The sequence below is a fragment of the Sinocyclocheilus grahami genome, unplaced genomic scaffold, assembly GCF_001515645.1.
Source record: "Sinocyclocheilus grahami isolate Dianchi unplaced genomic scaffold, SAMN03320097.WGS_v1.1 scaffold1176.1, whole genome shotgun sequence".
Classification (NCBI taxonomy): domain Eukaryota; kingdom Metazoa; phylum Chordata; class Actinopteri; order Cypriniformes; family Cyprinidae; genus Sinocyclocheilus; species Sinocyclocheilus grahami.
The window spans coordinates 102552-122919 of NW_015506355.1; the positions used below are offsets into that span (position 1 = coordinate 102552).

At 37.7% G+C, this 20368-nt stretch overlaps 1 protein-coding gene across 1 annotated transcript in view; it reads left to right on the forward strand.

Annotated features, from left to right (window-relative positions):
• The window catches only part of LOC107567636 (syntaxin-binding protein 5-like), a 50177-nt gene extending 29816 nt beyond the window's left edge, over positions 1-20361 (forward strand). Inside the window, exons 15-23 of the mRNA XM_016253346.1 lie at positions 4397-4450; positions 7375-7557; positions 12970-13068; positions 16806-17045; positions 17143-17506; positions 18509-18674; positions 18743-18893; positions 18991-19299; positions 20336-20361. Coding sequence (XP_016108832.1) covers positions 4397-4450; positions 7375-7557; positions 12970-13068; positions 16806-17045; positions 17143-17506; positions 18509-18674; positions 18743-18893; positions 18991-19299; positions 20336-20361 — 1592 coding nt within the window. The remainder of the gene's footprint in view (positions 1-4396; positions 4451-7374; positions 7558-12969; positions 13069-16805; positions 17046-17142; positions 17507-18508; positions 18675-18742; positions 18894-18990; positions 19300-20335) is intronic.
• The last annotated feature ends 7 nt before the right edge of the window (positions 20362-20368 follow it).

Below are 20368 nucleotides of genomic sequence, written 5' to 3' on the forward strand. Positions count from 1 at the left end.
CAAATTCAAAATTTTGTTTGCTCTTTAAAATGAGCAGTAGTCCTCTTTTTCACCGTTTTATTTTTATTTTTTTCATTCCAAACATTAGCATTAGCACTGTTGGCATGGCCAGTTTGGGTGTGAGCCACAGGGTACAACAGGGCTAAAGACATTAAAACATTAATAAAATGTTCTATTCAGTCCTTTCATAATGTATACTTGCAAACAAAAAATAAAATAAAATAATATATATTTATTATTGAATATTTATGGAACAACACATTAAATGGGAAACAAAATCATAAAATTTGTTTGTTTGGTTTTATTAGAAATCATACAAATATATGAGGTGATAAGCTTTATACCCTTATTCGAATACAAATATTATAGCAAAAGTAATATTTTGCATAATATTTAAGTTAATACTTGTTCAAAACAATCACTTTAGCAAAGTTTGTACCATTTTCTGTGCATTTCAATAAAAATAATCATTTAAATGTCCTAAAACATACATACATTCATTTTAAAAGTACAAAATATAAAAGTCAAAAATTCTGAAAGCTTTTTTCACTGTTTGAAGGAGATTTTTTAATAATTTAATATGACTACGGTAGTAACAATAAATAGATTTTATGATATGATTAATACCATATTTTGAAATATGTTTTAAATTATACTAATCAGTAAAATCTAATCTCAAAATGGAAAACTCAGCCAGATATTTCACGTCAATTATTGTACCTTTGGTCCCAACAGTAGGGGCGCTTTTTCAAAAAAAAAAAACATACTTTTATATTCAGTTATTGAAAAACTGTTAAATAGTTAAAACAGAAAACTGTTTAAAAAAACATGTTGCTACAAATCAGCCAAATTTCCACATGCAGAGTAAATGTGGATGTTTAAGAAAATTTAATTAAATGCACCTTCAGCCCCATTGTACCCTACTATTTAAATTTTGCTTGAGTATGATTAACAAAATCAGTTCTAACATGTAGCTTTTTTGCAAGATCTCACTGGGCTCATTTTGTACAGCATGACAAACACAATTTGTAAAAGAAAAAACTTGCTTTAGTTAGACCCCAACAGGCTCTCAAGGGTTTTTCTTTGGCCCTCAGTAGCTCCGCCATCCATGATTGTACAGTATGTGTGTTATTGAGCACATGTTTGTTTTTTGAAGACATTTACAATATCTTAAAATTGAATTAATTAATTGGTTAACTTATTTTATCAATGATTAGTGCTCTAGTTATTCTGTACATTGATGAAGTGTTGTTAAAACTTGTTATGTAAGGCATAGCAAATACCAAAAATGTTAAACTTATAGTTAGTTGTGTAGATGCAACTAATGTAAATGGATTTATATAACTACACAAATGTGCCAGACTGCAAAGCTTTGTCTCCGAGAGCATGGCAGAGAGAATGGCTACAAGCATGAGAATTATATGCTAATAATGCTTTTGTTCACTTTTGAAAATGTTCTGCATGAGAATGGCCTTAAGCGTTGGCTCACTTAAAAAAAAAATACTGGGTCACTACAAAGGTCACCAAATCGGTGATGCTAAGTAGTGACGTATTCTTTTGCCAGACAGAAGTAAATGAATGTATTTTTGATGAAAGGCTTACAAGAGAGGAAGATGCTGAAGATTTGACATTTAATTTCAGCAAAAACAACACTGTGGCTCAAAAATGCTAATGCATGCTTCTGAGAATGAAATTCTTTTGAATTCATCGTAGAGTCTGGCGTCGGCATCTTTACTCCTGAAGTATATCCGCCTCTACGAATTAGCGGAAGATGACGTGAGCTGAAAGCAAAGGAGTCGGTAATTCATGCAAATTGCAGTGCAGGATAGCAGAAGACATTTTTTGAGATGTTTCCAAAAACAATCCCAAATTACCGTTCATCCGAGTCAGGCTCACAGAGGAGTCAATGGGATTGAAGCCATGCTGCTCGGAACGTTCTAACGAGCAGCTAAACGACTCCTGAAATTGTGCCTATGGAAAAAACAATAATACAGGGTGGCCACTTGAGGTCTGACGTTGAAATCAGCGGATGCCAGCTGTTATGTTTGCCATTGTAGCTGTGCCACTGGATAACAGTAACAAAAGATGTCTAACATGGGTTTATTCAGTCTATAAACACAAAACACACACAGGGAGAATATAGTTTCCGAATCCAGTCGGATTTATATTAAAAATGGTCCTGGCTATTCCAAGCTCTATCATTGCAGTCAGCGGGTGTTGCAGTTGAACAGTCCACAAGTCGTCAAATAAAGCGTGCACATTCGTCATAAAACATGCCTCACACGGCTCTGGGGGGTGAATTAAGGCCTCCTGTAGTGAATGCATGCGTTTTTGTAAGAAAAATATCCATATTTCAAACGTAATAAACACTTTTCTCTCACTTCCGTTATCTGTCATATGCGGAAGCCGTTCCGACGAATGACGGAGGACATATACGCAGCGCGCGCACCTCTGAGATATGCTAGTCTCGCAAGTTTGTTTATAGGAGCAAAGGAAGCAACTTTTCCTTATTTTAGCAAAGGAAAACAGTCTCCTCTTGGTTTATATCGAAATCCTCCAACATTTTTCTTTGCAAATCCTCGGTTTGTACTTCTAATTTGTGACCGGCGTTTTGTTTTGTTCTCTCTCCGCATTCGTCACTAATCACGCAACGCCGACGTGCTACGTCATCCGCCGGAACGGCTTCCACATATGACAGATAATGAAAGTTAGAGAAAAGTGTTTATTATGTTTGAAATATGGATATTTTTTCTTACAAAAACACATGGATTCACTACAGGAGGCCTTTATTCACCCCCCGGAGCCGTCTGTGGCACGTTTTATTATGGATGCGCTCGCTTTATTTGGCAGCTTGTGGACTGTACAACTGCAACACCCGCTGACTGCAATGATAGAGCTTGGAATAGCCAGAATAATTTTCAATATAACTCCGACTGGATTCGTCTGAAAGAAGAAAGTCATATACACCTAGGATGCCTCGAGGGTGAGTAAAACACAAGCTAATTTTCATTTTTGGGTGAAATAACCCTTTAATGTGCTGCTCTCATATCAAAATGTAGGTAGCCCACACTTCCTGTGGATCTCTCTTTCATGTTTACACACCTGCACATGTGTGCACAGATTGATTTTTTCAGTGTAGAGAGTAATGGGAAGCATTCCACATCTAAGGCACAGGTTATTGATCCCAGAATGTTAATTACTGCCATTTTCAGGAGCAATTTCCGCATTGTCTTATGCTCAAATCTCATCCAACTCCGAAGAGATGGAGAGAGAGGATGATATATCTCCATCTATATATATATATGTATGGCTCTTGGTTTGGTTTGCTAGTATGATCCAGTTAGCAGGGGTCAGTTAATGCCACAAGTACACCATCTTCCATTCAAAATGAAAATGTAAAATTTTTGCAAGTAACATAAAGGTCTCTAAACGGTGGCCTTGCTCCAGCCAAGATGAATGGGAGTGCTAATGTATAGCTTTCTCCAGATATTATAGACCTCTTTGGTCAACATAGGAAAGCAAATTGCATTCATCAAACCTTTTCATGGAATCCATAAGTGGAAAAGCATTAGCACCCTGTTGAAAATGACATTCTAATATCAAACCCTACTTTAAAATCATTTAATCGAAATGATGCTTAGGAGGAGAGTGTCATCTTGGGAAGTATTCTGATCAACATGTTTTAGTGTTCTGGAGTACATCATATAAATAGAGACTTTGAGAGATGTTCTTTGGGATACCATGCCTGGTTATTAAATTTCTTTGCCTGCATAACATTGGAAACTGATGTTGAATTAGTATTTTGGATCCACTCATACATACTTTTTTCAGCAGTAATCCTGCCATATTAGACATTCCGCTCAGTATACACTCTAACCTTTTCAGTGCAAAATGCTTGCAAAATGTTGACCTCACTTTGTTTATCTGATTGCACTTTAATTTGAACCTCTGTGTTTGTTTTACCAATTGTGTATGCATGCACACACGTGATTGGTTTCTGTGCGGTTTTTGTGGTTTCTGTTCAATATAGTACAGTAGATCCAATCTGTATATTTTGCAGTTATTTTGATTGATTCATGCATTTTTTTTCCCCTATCAACATGGAAGGAAACGGAAATTAAAAAAATAGATTTTTTTAGTTATGCGTCTGAACTTAGATGCGTTCTGCATGCATGTGTTTGCTTGTCTAAAAACAGACACATCTGTTTATCTGGTGGCAGTGTGCGATCAGGCATGACTGTCGTATGAAACATTACATGTCAGTGTGTACACCTGCATGTGTTACACTAAATGATTTTCTTTTTTTCTTTTAATTTGAGCTGATCTCTTTATTTTGCCTTTTGTTTTGTTTTCTTAACTGGATTAATTGCCCCTTTCTGTCCTATTTTTGTTTCAGTCAAGGGACCAGGCAGAAAGTTAAGTCTACCCACAGATCTTAAGACTGATCTTGGTACGGTAGGCCGAAAGCGAGCAGACCTTTTTCCTTATTCTTGCGTTCGATGCATCAACTTTCTCTGTTTCCATCCTGTTGAGAATGACATGATGAAGCCCCTTGTCTTTGCATTTTACAGTTCATATTTAATGCATTTTTATTCTTTCACTTTCTTCTCATTTGAATTCATGACGTGGCTCAAAATTTCCCTCCTCACATCTCTGCGTGTGGCCTTTTAAAAAAATGTTATTATGCTTCTCAATGTACATTTTGCAAGTGTTTACAAAGGTGGTTTGTTCAACATACTCATTCTTAAGTTAAGAAAGGTATCATTCTGAAATCTTGCTCTTTCGCGACTGGTTCATCCTTTACGTCTTAAAGACCTTGCTCCATCATAATTGGGTCATTCTATACCTCAGAACATGCTCTAACCCTATTGGACCATTCTCTAACTCTATGAAAAGCCTGCTCATTTGTGATTGGACCATCTTCTACCTCTGATCGACATTCACTAATGTAATGAGATCATTCTCTGCAAGTGAGCTTGCCTCATCGTGACTTGGATCATTCTTCAGCCTTGTACGGAAATACTCACTCTGTCTCTTTCGCTGAATATCTTTCCTTGTTCTCTTTTCCTTTTTCTTTCCTCTTGTCTGGCTTTTTGTTTCATGCTAGGCTGTGACTAACACACCTCTCGCCGAGGGCTGAACAATTTCCTCTCCAATTTCTTGTGCCAAACTTGACCTAATGTCTAATAATGAAAGTGTTCCTTCAACAGGTCAAGCTGTGCAGCATTACAAAGGAAAATAGACCATCTGGGCCATGAGTGATTACACATGTTTCTAATCCTCGAAGGTTTCGATTTGTGCTTGGAAAAATATTAGAACTTAGAAAGCGGGTCTTGGGTCATTTTGTAATATGAAAATATCTTGAAGGTTTAGGTCATAGAAACAGAAAAAGGACATAAAAAAATCAATAGTTATTAGAAAGCCAATTTATGAGTGTTGTGTGAGTGTAATGTATGTGTGTGTGGCTCAAATAGAGAGTTAGGGTGTGTGTCTACAGGTAGGCTCTCTGTAGTTTTGTGCTTGGAACTGTCTCCCCTTGAATGCACCGGGGCTTTTGTAATATTTTCTACTATCCTAAACCTTGTATCTTTTCATGAACCTGGGCTCATTTAGAAACTCTGTCCCTGGTGCAGGCCAGGGAAAACAGATGTAAAGACATCTGCGGACTGGGCTCCATTTTTTGGGCTTTCTCATCCTGACTCTAAGATGATGTTCTCTGACTTTCATGAACAGAATATCAGTCCTGCAGGAAAATCATCTGAAGATGCTGTATTCCTGCTCAGTTACCACATTCAATTGTGTTTTAGTTAGTGTCATGAGAGTTAATGTAAAATGTGTTTGATGTAGCAATATGTTTTTTACAAAAATAAAACATAGACATACACTATCATTCATAACTTCGTAAGATTGGTAAGATTTTTTCAAATGTTTTTGAAAGGACATCATTTATTTGATTGATACAGTGTATAACAGGAATATTGTGGGAATATTATTACAATTTAAATGACATGTTTTCAAATGTAAGCAATTTTAAAATATCATTTATTCCTGTGATGGCAAAGCTGAATTTTCAGCAGCCATTATTCCAGTCTTCAGTGTCACATGATACTTATATCATTATAACATGCTGATTTTAGTGCTCACGAAACTTTTCTTATTCTTATCATTGTTGAATATAGGGCTGCTTAATTATTTTTTTCAAAACCATAAAATATTTTATATATAAATTATTACTGACCCCAAAATTTTAAATGTTAGTGTGTAACTAGTATTATAAAAACTTGTGCATACAAGAAAATATGAACTAATGTAGTCTTCAAAATGATGATAGTTTCTCAAACGTACTACAGATGGTGTTCTTAATAGTGCTTTGTTGCACCATGAGTCAGTGTCAAAGTTTTGGTTGCCAAGTCTACTGTGTGATATAAAAATGACTGAGTAGAAATCCCACTGATATGAAATGACAGCAGACAGTCGTGGATTTGAATGGCTGCGTTGGCATGAAAATGACTGATAGATATAAAATGGAGGAAGGGAGGGAAATGTACAGCTAGAATGTCAAAATAGTCCGGAGTCAGTCATAACCTAGAGGATACTGTGGAACATATAAACAGGCTGCTTCCATCTGAGAGCTTCTGGCTACAGGATGTCTCTCTCAGGTAGATGCTAGTAAGACTTTGATCCAGGTGTGTTGGAGGTGTTGTTGAAAAATGTGCTGTTTTAGATGCAGGGAGTTCGAATCTGGGTCTTTTCCTGCATACTCAACCAGACCTCCCTCAACTTCCTGCATAAACAGACTGCAGAGGGAAGCTTCTGTTTTTCTGTAAAATCAATTCCTCCACCTTCGTCCTTTCAAGTGTCTTAGTTGAGAAGGGATGAGAAAGCCTCTCTGAATGCTTATTTTTTTGAACAGCTACCATTACCTGCAACTTTCCTTTCCTTTTCCATGTTCTTTCTCTAGTCCCTTTTCATTTTTTCTTTTTGTATTTTTACTTCTCTATACATTTTCCTTTCCTTTTCCTGTTCCTTGTTTATTTTTTTTCTTTTCCCATTTTATTTCCTTTTCTTTTGCCTTTTTCTTTTCCTTTTTCATTTCCTTCTCTTTTCCCCCCTTTTCTTCCCTTTCCATTATCCTTTTTCCGTTCCAATTCCCTTTCCCCTCCCCTTTCCATTTTCCTTTTCAAATCAGAATGATTTTTGGCTGATTAAAGCTGCTATTATATGACTGCTTCCTCTTACTCTTAACGCTTCTCTCTCCTTTGCGGCTGCATTGTTTTCATCCCACTGCCCTCTTCACCTCTCTTTCTCTCTCACACACTCTTCTATTTTCAATCTCATTTGTTTTTTTTGCTAATGCTATGCCCGTTGTTACAGATCATGTGAATGGACATTGCACTAGCCCAACCTCCCAGCCCTGTCCGACTGGGAGGGCCAGAGTCCCGGGGGGCCCTGAAGGGCCACGCCTTGCCCGCAGGGGGCCCGGCCGACCGCCCTTCCGCAAGGCCCAGTCCGCCGCATGCATGGAGGTCTCTTTGCCTGTGTCCTCCCTCACCGAAGGTGTGTGCTTGTTCTCCAGCTCCTTTATCCCTTTAATCCATTTACCCTTTTTTCCCCTATTCCCCCACTGCCCATTCCCCTTATGCATGTTTAACACTCATCAAGGGATACAAGGAGGAGGGTATGGGGTTTTATTGCTATGTTTTCTGACACTGATTTCACTGCCTTTTCTTTGTTTTATTGTTTTGTTTTCCACTCTTTTGGAGAGATTGGTGATTACTAAAGCCCTGTCATGCCACACAGGATGCATATCCCTTTTCCACTGAGCCGGTGCTCGACCAGGGGATCTGTGGACCTCTTCCAGCACCGCCAGAGCCACATTTGAGAGCCGAACAATGCTATAACTGCCCACAAACAAATATGGTACATCATGGTCTTTTCTCTTGGTTTTAAAGGGATAGTACCCTCAAAAATTAAAATTCTTTCATCATTTACTCAGCCTCATGTTGCTCCAAACCCAATTGACTTTCCTCTGGGGAAACTTAAAGGAGATGACTGACTGCCTCAGTCACTATTTAATTTAATTGCACCATTTTTCCATGCAGTAAAATTCACTATAGTGTGGCGACATATACTCAAGACGTGATAGAATTCACATACTGTGCTTGTGAGGTTTCATACCCCTTTAAGAATGTTAAGTTGTGGGATGAGGTTGTTTCCCCTTTAAGAGATGTACTTTTGCTTTTTGGTCGGAGTCCATTAAAGTGGTTTAACCGGTTCTCTGCTTTTCATCCAATTTCCATGTTGCTTGTGTTTGCATTAACACCTACATGTGCTGACCTGATGCTCTTGGACATCTCCAAATATTTTTTTGTTGTTGTTGTGGTTTGACTAGTGATTGCCAATTTAGTCACTCTCGAGATACCAGAGTTTTGGGAACAGCAAGCTGCAGCATGGGTCGCCCAGGCGGAGACTCATTTTGCACGTTGGGGTCGCCACATCTAGGTAGTTGTCTGTTTAATTGAATGAAAAAACGTGAACCGACTGAATCACCTTAATGCTCTCCAACCAAAATGCAAGCATAACATTCTTAAAAAGGAAACAACCTCAACATGCAAGTTAAGCACAGTAGGTGAATTTTGTCACATCATTAGGTGTGTGCTGCTACAATAGTGACTGCAGTAATTCTTCCTAACACTTCCTTTATGTGTTTCAGGGAAAAGATTAAGTCAAATAGGTTTGTATTTACAATTAATGTCCTTGTATTTATATCAAAACAGGACCAGATTGGGCTCTGGCACTGGCACATTGTTGGTGGAAAAGGGGTAACAGAGTATCTTATGCACCAATTACCATACTGCATTTTTGCTGAAATTTTGGTGGAATGTTTTTGTGGTCTCGTAATAGGTTTGCGTCATAAACTTTAATTAAACTTAAATCCCATCTATCCTGATTAAAGTCAGTATTAGGATGAATGGGATAAACGTTGATGAAATAAGTGTGTTATTTTATTAACCAGCATTTCAAAAGTCATCAAAAGTCAAACGAAAAGAAGAAGAAATGGCACAAACCTTTCAAAGTGTGACTCACAAAAAACGACTCTGCTTTTCAAGCTTTGGGGATCTTCTGTCCCTTTTATGTTTGAGACCATATTTGTGCTTCAAACATGGAGGCTGAGGCAGACACCGCTGTGAGCCTAATTATACTTTTTGTTTTTAATGCTTTTAATTACTACCTCTACACAGTCGTTTGACAGGTGGGTTGATGATGTGAATTAAATGAATGTTGGCAGTCTCTTCGCAAGTTTAGGTTGGAGTTTACGCAATGATTATGGTTGTGGACTTATTTCTCTTCGAGCATCTTTCATAATATGAAATGAAATTGCAGCTGTTTCATCTGGATCACTAGAAGGGAATTTACCAAAATGAAATACATGGACAATCCAATCACTATCAACACAACACATTTCTACAAAACACATAATCAGAATATGTGTGTATGTTCAAGTGTTTCTTCATATCACCTCCATATTTAAATATGGTCATATCATGAAAAAACAAATGTATCCCTTTCTCATCTTTCTCTGCCTGCTGCTTCTCATATCCTTGAACCTCAGAATAAAAAATTATTATTATTATTATTATATTTAGGTCCATTATGTATGTGGTATGACTCCTTTAACTGTTATCGTGGGCTTGCTCACAGCAAACATGACTTCTGTATGTCTTTATCTCATGTCAATTCTTTGCCCTTGTCAGTCATATATGTCCCAAAAGCAGATGTCTTGTTCATATTAGCGTGATCTGTACAGCGGTAACGCATCACTTAGATCATATCCTCGCTTGGGCACCGACTTCCTGTCATTCACTAATCCAATCGCAGCGATAGGCAGTGTCTCCTCCTGTGCCGTCATCTGTGTCCATAATCCTGTTTACGTGAAGGACGCCAACCAGGACAACCAGCCCAAGTCGAACAGCAACGTACAAATAGTGTCACAGAGTTCATAAGGTTTTCACAGTGACTGGATGGTTCCCAGAATGACGTGCTGTGCACTGATATTGCCTTAACCTAATAATCTCTATTTGATTTCATTTTTGAGAAAATTTTTTACAAAAATAGTACCACTTCCCATCACCCCTTTTTCTTTCTTTTTTATTTCCACCTGGGCAGTTTTGAAAGCGCAATAGTCATCTCTGAAACTCTTCTGCACAGACTCAGCTTGAATTTTTTTTATTTAATAATATTGCGGTATTCGAATAGATCCACGTCTGTCTAGATATAGACAGGCCCATTTTTTTCTCCACACTTGGTAAAGTGTTATTGTCCGTTAGAGGACTGCCTACTGCTTCTTTGGTCTCAACGCGTGGTGTGCGTCCCTATCGCTACAGTAACATGCATGTGGTGCCGCAGTGGGGTCGCTGGGATAATTAAAGGTCAATTAGCAGCGAAGAGAGCCAGGCTGACACTAATGAGACACGCTACAGGAAGAGAGAGCTGCAGGTAGTTGGGATACATATCCCATATAAACAGCATTAAGGATGGAAAGACATATGCACATACTTGATTTAAGCAAAATAAGGACAGTTACAGAAATTTGTTACAAATCAATGAATAAGTGGTAGTGAATGGGACTTTCAATCATCCCATTGTCTCCTTGACATCCCATTATCCCATTAAAATCTACTGAGTCACATCCCATTTACCAAAAAAGAATCATTCACTGATTCATTTAGAGCATTTTCTGCAGGTTACATCACAACGGAAGTACAGTATGTGCCGATAAGTGGGCATCTTTTTGTGAGTCTATCATTCAGTCACACACTCATTTGATTAGTTTAACAAGAATCATTTGTTAACTTGTTAAAAGAAAAAGTTAGATGCCATATTAAATTTTATATGGTTAAAAACAAGGTAGTGAGAGATAGACTACAGTGTTTACAATGGCATGCGCTGTATAAAGGTCCTAGATTAAATGAAATTTTCATAACAGTTTCATAATTTTCAAACAGTTTTATGGAGTTTTTGTCTACTGGAAGACTTTTTGAAAGATGTGTTGTCAGCTGAACAATTGGTAAGCTGGTAAACAACAGCACAATCCATTGAACACTGAACCTGTACTTCTATAACTCACAGCCTTGTTTTCATTGCTGTCAGAAATTAAATATGGTGCTGACTAAGGTCTATAAGACTAAGCAACGTTTATGTGTGTACACAAACTATAAACACAGAGGATCAGAAAAGTGAATCACTGAGGAACCCACAACAGACAGAAGAAAATTAATTTCCTCAGAATCGTTTGCCTGTCCCACAGAGAGAGGGTGTTGTTGCTGTTTCTAATAACAGGTGTCATTTGGCTCCCCTGCAGTGATTGACAGTCAATGACCTCAGCAAAAGAGTCCCAGAGAGAGTGTGAACGAGCGAGCAGATCAGTTCTCTCAGACATCTATATCATGAAATATTCACACTAACAGGCTAACAGGATGGATATGACTAATTATGTTCTCAGTTCCCGCAGATACAGGTGATGTTGTTAGAAAGGTCAATTTGCGTGTCTTCAAACAAACCTATATGTGATTTTATGTGTGACCATTTTGCACTGTGTGAGAGTGGATTTGTGGGTTTGTGTTCAGTTTGCTTTGCCTTATATTGCTTGGGAAATGAATGCTGTGAGACATCAGAGTCCCGTCTTGGTCACTGTTAATTAGATAGTTCACCCAAAAATGAAAATTCTGTTATTATTTACTCACCTTCATGTCGTTCTAAACCCATTAGACTTTATTTGTTCTGTGGAACATAAAAAAATATATCTTGAAGAACGTTCATGCTGCTTTTTGTGAAAGCACACAGTGACTAGAAATGTCCAAAAAAAGTCAACAAATCTCTATACCATAAAAGTATTCATATATATCATATTATATGCTAAAGTGATTGGTCTCCCATGAGCTATTCATTCATTTCGATAGACTTTTTTATGGTAAACAGAAGGAAACAAATGTTTTGTTCACCTCTCGAGTCTTCTGGTCTTATAGACATTCATTCTTTTGTGACATGAAAGCCGCATAGGCTATGTAAAGGTAACAGAAATGATTACATGGGTGACAACGATATTTTAGTGTGACTGTTATATTTTAGGTTCTGCTTTAGGGCAACAGGCTAGAGGAAACAAGCTCCCAGAATATGAACCACTCAGACAAGAAGACACAATTGAGTAGTAATTTAATCATTAATCATTTCTCATAATTTGTCTTAGCTGGTATTGTCATGATTTTCTCATTTGGAATATGGTGAAAGTTGACGCAAGTAGACGTGTTGGAGAAATTTGGCTGCTGGAAATGTAACATTTTAATTATTTTTAATAACTCTCTTCATATGAATGAAATGACTTGAATAAAGATTTGTTCATTTTGCTGAACAAGATTCAAAGATCCTAAAATTATCTGATCTTCCCATTACTAATACACCATTCAACAAGTTTTTTAACATTTTGAAGCCAGTATTATAGGTTTGGACCGACATTAGTGTGAGTAAATGATGAAAGAAATCTCATTTTTGAGTGAATTGTCCCATTAATTATTGTGATCACAGACACACACATACACACACACACACACACACACATCACAGCCCAGAATGGATTTCATTCTGTCGACGGTTTTAATTTTTGTTTCATTTAGTGTTTTTTTTTTGGCTATCTAATCTACTGAAATGTTGTGGGCAGGTATTCGAAAAAATATCGACCTGTCAGGACCCTTTTTTCTTTCTTTCTTTCTGGCATATTGGTTTATTGGTTTTCTCTTTCTCTCTTTTTCTGTCACTCTCTGTACGCCGTGATGTTCTGGTCATGTATTTTTGGTATTTTGGTTTACGTCTGACATTTGTGTCATTTTGTATGTCGTGGTCGCGTATGGTTGTATGTACATGTCTGTGACTGTGGCCGTTGGGGTGTCGTGTGTGTGTGCATTTGATGGATAGGTTATCCATCCCGACGAGCCATGCTGCAGCAGTTACATGGAGTCAGTATGTACTCTCATGATGAGCATCACATCACCACCTACTCCTGGAGCGAGAGAGGTAAGGAGGGGCTTTTTGAGGGTCACAAGGACCACTCACCCTGTAGCGTCACGTCTCGCTCTGTCCCGTCCTGTGGCTCATAGTTGCTTGGTCAGAACCCCTCTCTCGTCACGTTGAATGATGTTCAGAGTCTCACCTTGCTCTTCATCTTCAGGTTTGGATTGACACTGTAGTTGCTAGCAGCTGAACATTACAATGATGTCTGCTTTGTGTTTCACACCAGCCTCTGTCAATCTGCAGTGTTGTCGGCTTGTAGTCGTCTGTCCATCCCACGCACTGTGACATCTCCGAGACACAGATTAAATCTAGTCCTGGACTACATGTGACAAAAAAGTTATCCGTCTAAGACTAGGCTTAACCTGTTTCAGGAAAACACTTTCTGTATGTCAATGTCTAAGGGAGGTCTGATGATTCCGTCAGTATTATCAATCATTAATGTTGTCATCAATGTAGAGGTGAATGTTGTGAGGTCTTTGATGGTTAGGATTCAAACTGGGGGATAGTGTACACAGAACATAGTAAGGTGTGCTATCATGACCATGTTGATGGTTTTATGTGTTTCATGGACATGTGTACCTTCACCAGGAAAAGAAAGACGACCTTCTCTGGGCCATAGGAGAGTCGTTCTCAAGAAACAGTGCTGTTTGTGCAAGAAAATAAATTCATTTATTAATTTAATGCCAAAACCCTAAATACAATACCGATTATAAGGTTTGGGTCGGTAAGCATTTATTTGATCAAAAATACAATAATATCTGTAATACTGTGTGAAATATAACCATTTTCCATTTATTCGAAATAGACCTTTCACTCTTGATCAATTTAAATATCTTTATTGAATAAAAGTATTAATTTCTTAAAACTTACTAAGCCAAAATATTTGAACAGTAATGTAAAATTGTCAGGGGTGCGGTGTATAATGAGCGCACGAAGAAGAAGATGAACGTAAACAGTCTTTAATTAATCCACACAGAAGGTATCCACAGAAGGCAGGCAGGTAACACGCACAACTCAACTTTAACACTGGACGAGAGAACACAGGACAGACTAGAACTAAATACACAGGAAAATGAGGACAATTAACAAGACACAGGTGAACTGAATGACACAATCAAACATGAGGGAAAACTAGGTCACACAGAGCACATGGGGGAAGAAAACACAACAAAAGTCCAATGGGGTGTGACAAAAATGCTACATTATTTCAAACCATTCATGTTTTCTTACAATTTGAAAAAAAAAAATAGTTTTTGCTGACCTTTAAATATGTTTTGAGGCTAAATGCGGGATTATTATGCAATTATTATTAATAATGTTCTTAGCTAGCACATAATTTAAAGTCAGTTTTCCTGTTTTGTGTGAAAATTAATCACTATATATATATATATATATTTTTTTATAAATGCATTATAAATACATTTATTTATTTACTTGGACATTAAAGAGATACATCTATTATATAATGTTATTGGGTGCAGTACCATGTTAATTAATTTACTCATACACTCTAAAAAATGCTGGGTTAAATATAACCCAGTGCTGGGTAAAATAGGGACAAACCCAGCAATTGGGTTGTTTTGACCCAGTTGTTGGGTTAAATGTATAACCCAGCCTTCTGGGTAGTAACCCAACCGCTGGGTCAAAACAACCCAATTGCTGGGTTTGTCCCTATTTTACCAAGCACTGGGTTGTATTTAACCCAGCATTTTTTAGAGTGTATGATTGAATATCATGGGAACACATGTAGCACACAACACTGTTTCCTGAGAATGAACAAGAAGCAGAAGTTTAGTATTTAAGTAATAATAAATTATAGAGGTCATTATGATATGTAATGTGGCATATTATAAAATATTGTAACTGACACTTTAGAAACCCACAGCTTTTTTGATGTACCTACAAATATTTGGTATTCTCTCCACAAATTACTTTCCATTCATCACTACACAAACAAACCCATGTTCTGACATTATGACAAATGTCTGTCAGTGTTTCTTATAATGGGTTTATGTTATGAGAATGCAGTACACTTTTGTTCTGCAGGATAAACAGGATTCTCAATGGAAAACACTACTCAAATTCTAATATAGAATGTTTGTTTCCTTGTAATGCGTGACATAGTACATTGATAATGAATGTCAAATGAGACATGACAATTACAGCAACCAATCATATATTATCAAAATACATATTGTATTGCAACAAATATCTTTTTGTCTTTTTTTTTTTTTTTCTTTTTCATGACATCCTTCAGATTAAGATAAGCGGGAGAGAGAGTTTAATTAATCGAATGAAGCACAAATCAGGCAAGTTCAGAAAAATTTTTCTGTGTAGGCCTGGCTATATGAATATGCAGTGGATATGAACCTGGAAGCATTTCAAGGTCAAAAGGACAGTAAAGGTGATGAATGGATTTGAAATTGTGAGAGTGTGTTCTGTGTGTCCTCTGTGCATGTGAATGAAATCTGTGACACATTTGATCATGTGAACAGGAGAATTTTAAGATGTGTTCACTCGTTATGTATGTGCCACCCTGTCCTGTATGTACATTATTTAATGTTTTTACCTTTTCGATAACAAATCTAATGAATATCATGGGAACACATGTAGCACACAACACTGTTTCCTGAGAATGACCCAGAAGCAGAAGTTTAGTATTTAAGTAATAATAAATTATAGAGGTCATTATGATATGTAATGTGGCATATTATAAAATATTGTAACTGACACTTTAGAAACCCACAGCTTTTTTGATGTACCTACAAATATTTGGTATTCTCTCCACAAATTACTTTCCATTCATCACTACACAAACAAACCCATGTTCTGACATTATGACAAATGTCTGTCAGTGTTTCTTATAATGGGTTTATGTTATGAGAATGCAGTAAACTTTTGTTCTGCAGGATGAACAGGATTCTCAATGGAAAACACTACTCAAATTCTAATATAGAATGTTTGTTTCCTTGTAATGCGTGACATAGTACATTGATAATGAATGTCAAATGAGACATGACAATTACAGCAACCAATCATATATTATCAAAATACATATTGTATTGTAACAAATATCTTTTTGTCTTTTTTTCATCTTTTTCATGACATCCTTCAGATTAAGATAAGCAGGAGAGAGAGTTTAATTAATCGAATGAAGCACAAATCAGGCAAGTTCAGAAAAATTTTTCTGTGTAGGCCTGGCTATATGAATATGCAGTGGATATGAACCTGGAAGCATTTCAAGGTCAAAAGGACAGTAAAGGTGATGAATGGGTTTGAAATTGTGAGAGTGTGTTCTGTGTGTCCTCTGTGCATGTGAATGAAATCTGTGACACATTTGATCATGTGAACAGGAGAATTTTAAGATGTGTTCACTCGTTATGTATGTGCCACCCTGTCCTGTATGTACATTATTTAATGTTTTTACCTTTTCGATAACAAATCTAAAAAACAATAGAGTTGTGTTTGCAATTGCACATTTGTACCACTTTATTACTTGGATTCTGGTTGATGTGGTTCAAATGTTATTGTGAACGCACATATGGAGTGACTCCACTTTCAATTATTCCCCTTTTTAACAGCATAAGGATTCTTCTACCATCTTTTTCTGTTATCTTTTCACTCTCTGCTATTCTTTATCTTTTACTACTCATCCGTCTGCCCTCTATCTTCCATCTTTCTTGACATTTCTCTTCTCCCCCACCCGCTCTTTCTCTCTCCCCTTCTCCATTCTTTCTCAGAGAGTCGAGAAAACTCGTTCAGCCGGTCACGGAGCTCTAGCGTTTCCAGCATAGACAGAGAGACTAAAGAGGCCGTAACCACCCTGCAGTTTGTAGAGTCGTACGGACGTAAGTCAGACACCCTGCCTACGCCATGCTTGTGGGTGGGCACGAGTCTGGGCCTGGTGCTCATCATCCCAATGTCCATTCCTACCGACGAGCAGGAACGCCAGGAAGACCCCGTTACTGTGGCCCCCACTGGTATCTCTTGATTTCTTCCTTTTCTAATTCATGAATGCCCCTGAATGCAATGTTCCTATCCTTATGTTTTTGTTCTCTCTCTGGTTTTTCCTCTCAGGCACAGTGTTAATGCTGAAGGGATCCATTCTGCGGTTTGCTTTTCTGGACTGTGGAGGTGCTCTTATCAACAGTCCCTACGAGGTGTGGCGGGATCAACATGCCCCCGATGACCCAGATCGACCCCGCAAGCGGAAACTGGTCAACTTCTCGCCCTCGTCTTCTCAAGAGGCCAGTGGAGATGGTCACTTAGCTGTAGTGTGTTCAGAGAGGCAGGCCAAGGTCTTCTTCATGCCCTCCCAGGCCTGTCTATATGTGCATAACATCACTGAGTCGTCCTTCGTGCTGCGGGCTGACGTGGTGTCGGTTTGTAACAGCGTTTGTCTGGCCTGCTTCTGCGCCAATGGACACATAATGACTTTGAGGTTTGCATTAACATTTTGTTGATGTTGTTTCAATTGGGAAACTATGGTGTAGTGAGTAGAGCTCAGGGCTGGTAAACAGAAGGTTGTTGGTTCTAGGCCCTCATGGAAAAACTACTATTTAAATTTCTAACATCTAAACTGGTGATCATTTACTGACATTAAAACGTTAAATATAAAGGATTATTATTAATATTATAAATTAAATATTATTATTATTATTATTAAAAACTAAAATAAAATAGGAACATATAAATTAAAAGCTATATTATTATTGTTGTTGTTGTTGTTGATTTCACAAACTGAGGGACAGGTAAAAATGCCTGTGGTAATTAACATAATTATTAACTAAACAGAACTTAAGCTCGGTTGATCATCTTTGTGGCATGAAAGGGGGAAAATGTAGAATAATTTTTTTTTTTAATTATAGAAAATTTTTTAAATGAATGTATTATTATTATTTCCAAGTTTTCATCCCAGTTATGATCATGTAAAACCAGTAAACCCTGGAAAAGGGTCTATTCCTAAAATCTACACTGTACATAATAATATAAGTGCATTAGCAAGAGATGTGAGCTTTTAAACCCTCCAGAACACCTTAGACTTCCATTTGAAATGTATTACTGTAAACATGTTTGCTTGATGAGTAAACTGAGGTGTCTGTGGCAATCGACAGAATTTGACAGGTTCTGTCAATAGAGATTAACTTATATTTAGCCTGGAACATTCCTTTAATACCAGCTCAGAACCTTTTGGGTATCGATTTTTAGCTTAATCCAGATTACAGAAACCAGTTCAATCTTTCAATAAACTCTAAACCTCTAGTCAGAAGAGCAGAGCTGTGCTTTTGTTGGCTTCGTTCTAAATCCTGCCTTCAGCGTGGTGTAATATGAATTTCTTCATTCTTCGCTATAAATTAGAGTGTTTACACTGTCATTTCTGATACAAAGGATATTGGAATGCAGTTGCTAAGCCTGTTATCTTATATGTGTGTATGTTTTACAGCCTTCCCAGTTTACGGCCTCTGCTAGATGTCAGCTACCTGCCGCTAACGGACATGCGCATTGCTAGAACATTCTGCTTCACCAACGGAGGGCAGGCGCTGTATCTGTGCTCCCCCACAGAGATACAGAGAATCACTTACAGCCAGGAGATGTGTGACAACCTACAGGTGGCTGTGCCTTTGTGTGTGTTCAGGAGGAGAGTTGTGTGTGTGTGTGTGTGTGTGTGTGTCTGCAGTTTGTAGAGTCGTACGGACGTAAGTCAGACACCCTGCCTACGCCATGCTTGTGGGTGGGCACGAGTCTGGGCCTGGTGCTCATCATCCCAATGTCCATTCCTACCGACGAGCAGGAACGCCAGGAAGACCCCGTTACTGTGGCCCCCACTGGTATCTCTTGATTTCTTCCTTTTCTAATTCATGAATGCCCCTGAATGCAATGTTCCTATCCTTATGTTTTTGTTCTCTCTCTGGTTTTTCCTCTCAGGCACAGTGTTAATGCTGAAGGGATCCATTCTGCGGTTTGCTTTTCTGGACTGTGGAGGTGCTCTTATCAACAGTCCCTACGAGGTGTGGCGGGATCAACATGCCCCCGATGACCCAGATCGACCCCGCAAGCGGAAACTGGTCAACTTCTCGCCCTCGTCTTCTCAAGAGGCCAGTGGAGATGGTCACTTAGCTGTAGTGTGTTCGGAGAGGCAGGCCAAGGTCTTCTTCATGCCCTCCCAGGCCTGTCTATATGTGCATAACATCACTGAGTCGTCCTTCGTGCTGCGGGCTGACGTGGTGTCGGTTTGTAACAGCGTTTGTCTGGCCTGCTTCTGCGCCAATGGACACATAATGACTTTGAGGTTTGCATTGACTTTTTTTTTTGTTTTCAAGTGGGAAACTGTAGAGAGCTCAGGGCTTGTAACCAGAAGGTTACTGGTTCTAGTCCCTCATGGAAAGTTTAAATTTCTAATATCTAAACTGGTGATCATTTACTGACATTAAAACGTTAAATATAAAGGATTATTATTAATATTATAAATTAAATATTATTATTATTATTATTAAAAACTAAAATAAAATAGGAACATATAAATTAAAAGCTATATTATTATTGTTGTTGTTGTTGTTGATTTCACAAACTGAGGGACAGGTAAAAATGCCTGTGGTAATTAACATAATTATTAACTAAACAGAACTTAAGCTCGGTTGATCATCTTTGTGGCATGAAAGGGGGAAAATGTAAAAAAATTTTTTTTTTAATTATAGAAAATTTTTTAAATGAATGTATTATTATTATTTCCAAGTTTTCATCCCAGTTATGATCATGTAAAACCAGTAAACCCTGGAAAAGGGTCTATTCCTAAAATCTACACTGTACATAATAATATAAGTGCATTAGCAAGAGATGTGAGCTTTTAAACCCTCCAGAACACCTTAGACTTCCATTTGAAATGTATTACTGTAAACATGTTTGCTTGATGAGTAAACTGAGGTGTCTGTGGCAATCGACAGAATTTGACAGGTTCTGTCAATAGAGATTAACTTATATTTAGCCTGGAACATTCCTTTAATACCAGCTCAGAACCTTTTGGGTATCGATTTTTAGCTTAATCCAGATTACAGAAACCAGTTCAATCTTTCAATAAACTCTAAACCTCTAGTCAGAAGAGCAGAGCTGTGCTTTTGTTGGCTTCATTCTAAATCCTGCCTTCAGCGTGGTGTAATATGAATTTCTTCATTCTTCGCTATAAATTAGAGTGTTTACACTGTCATTTCTGATACAAAGGATATTGGAATGCAGTTGCTAAGCCTGTTATCTTATATGTGTGTATGTTTTACAGCCTTCCCAGTTTACGGCCTCTGCTAGATGTCAG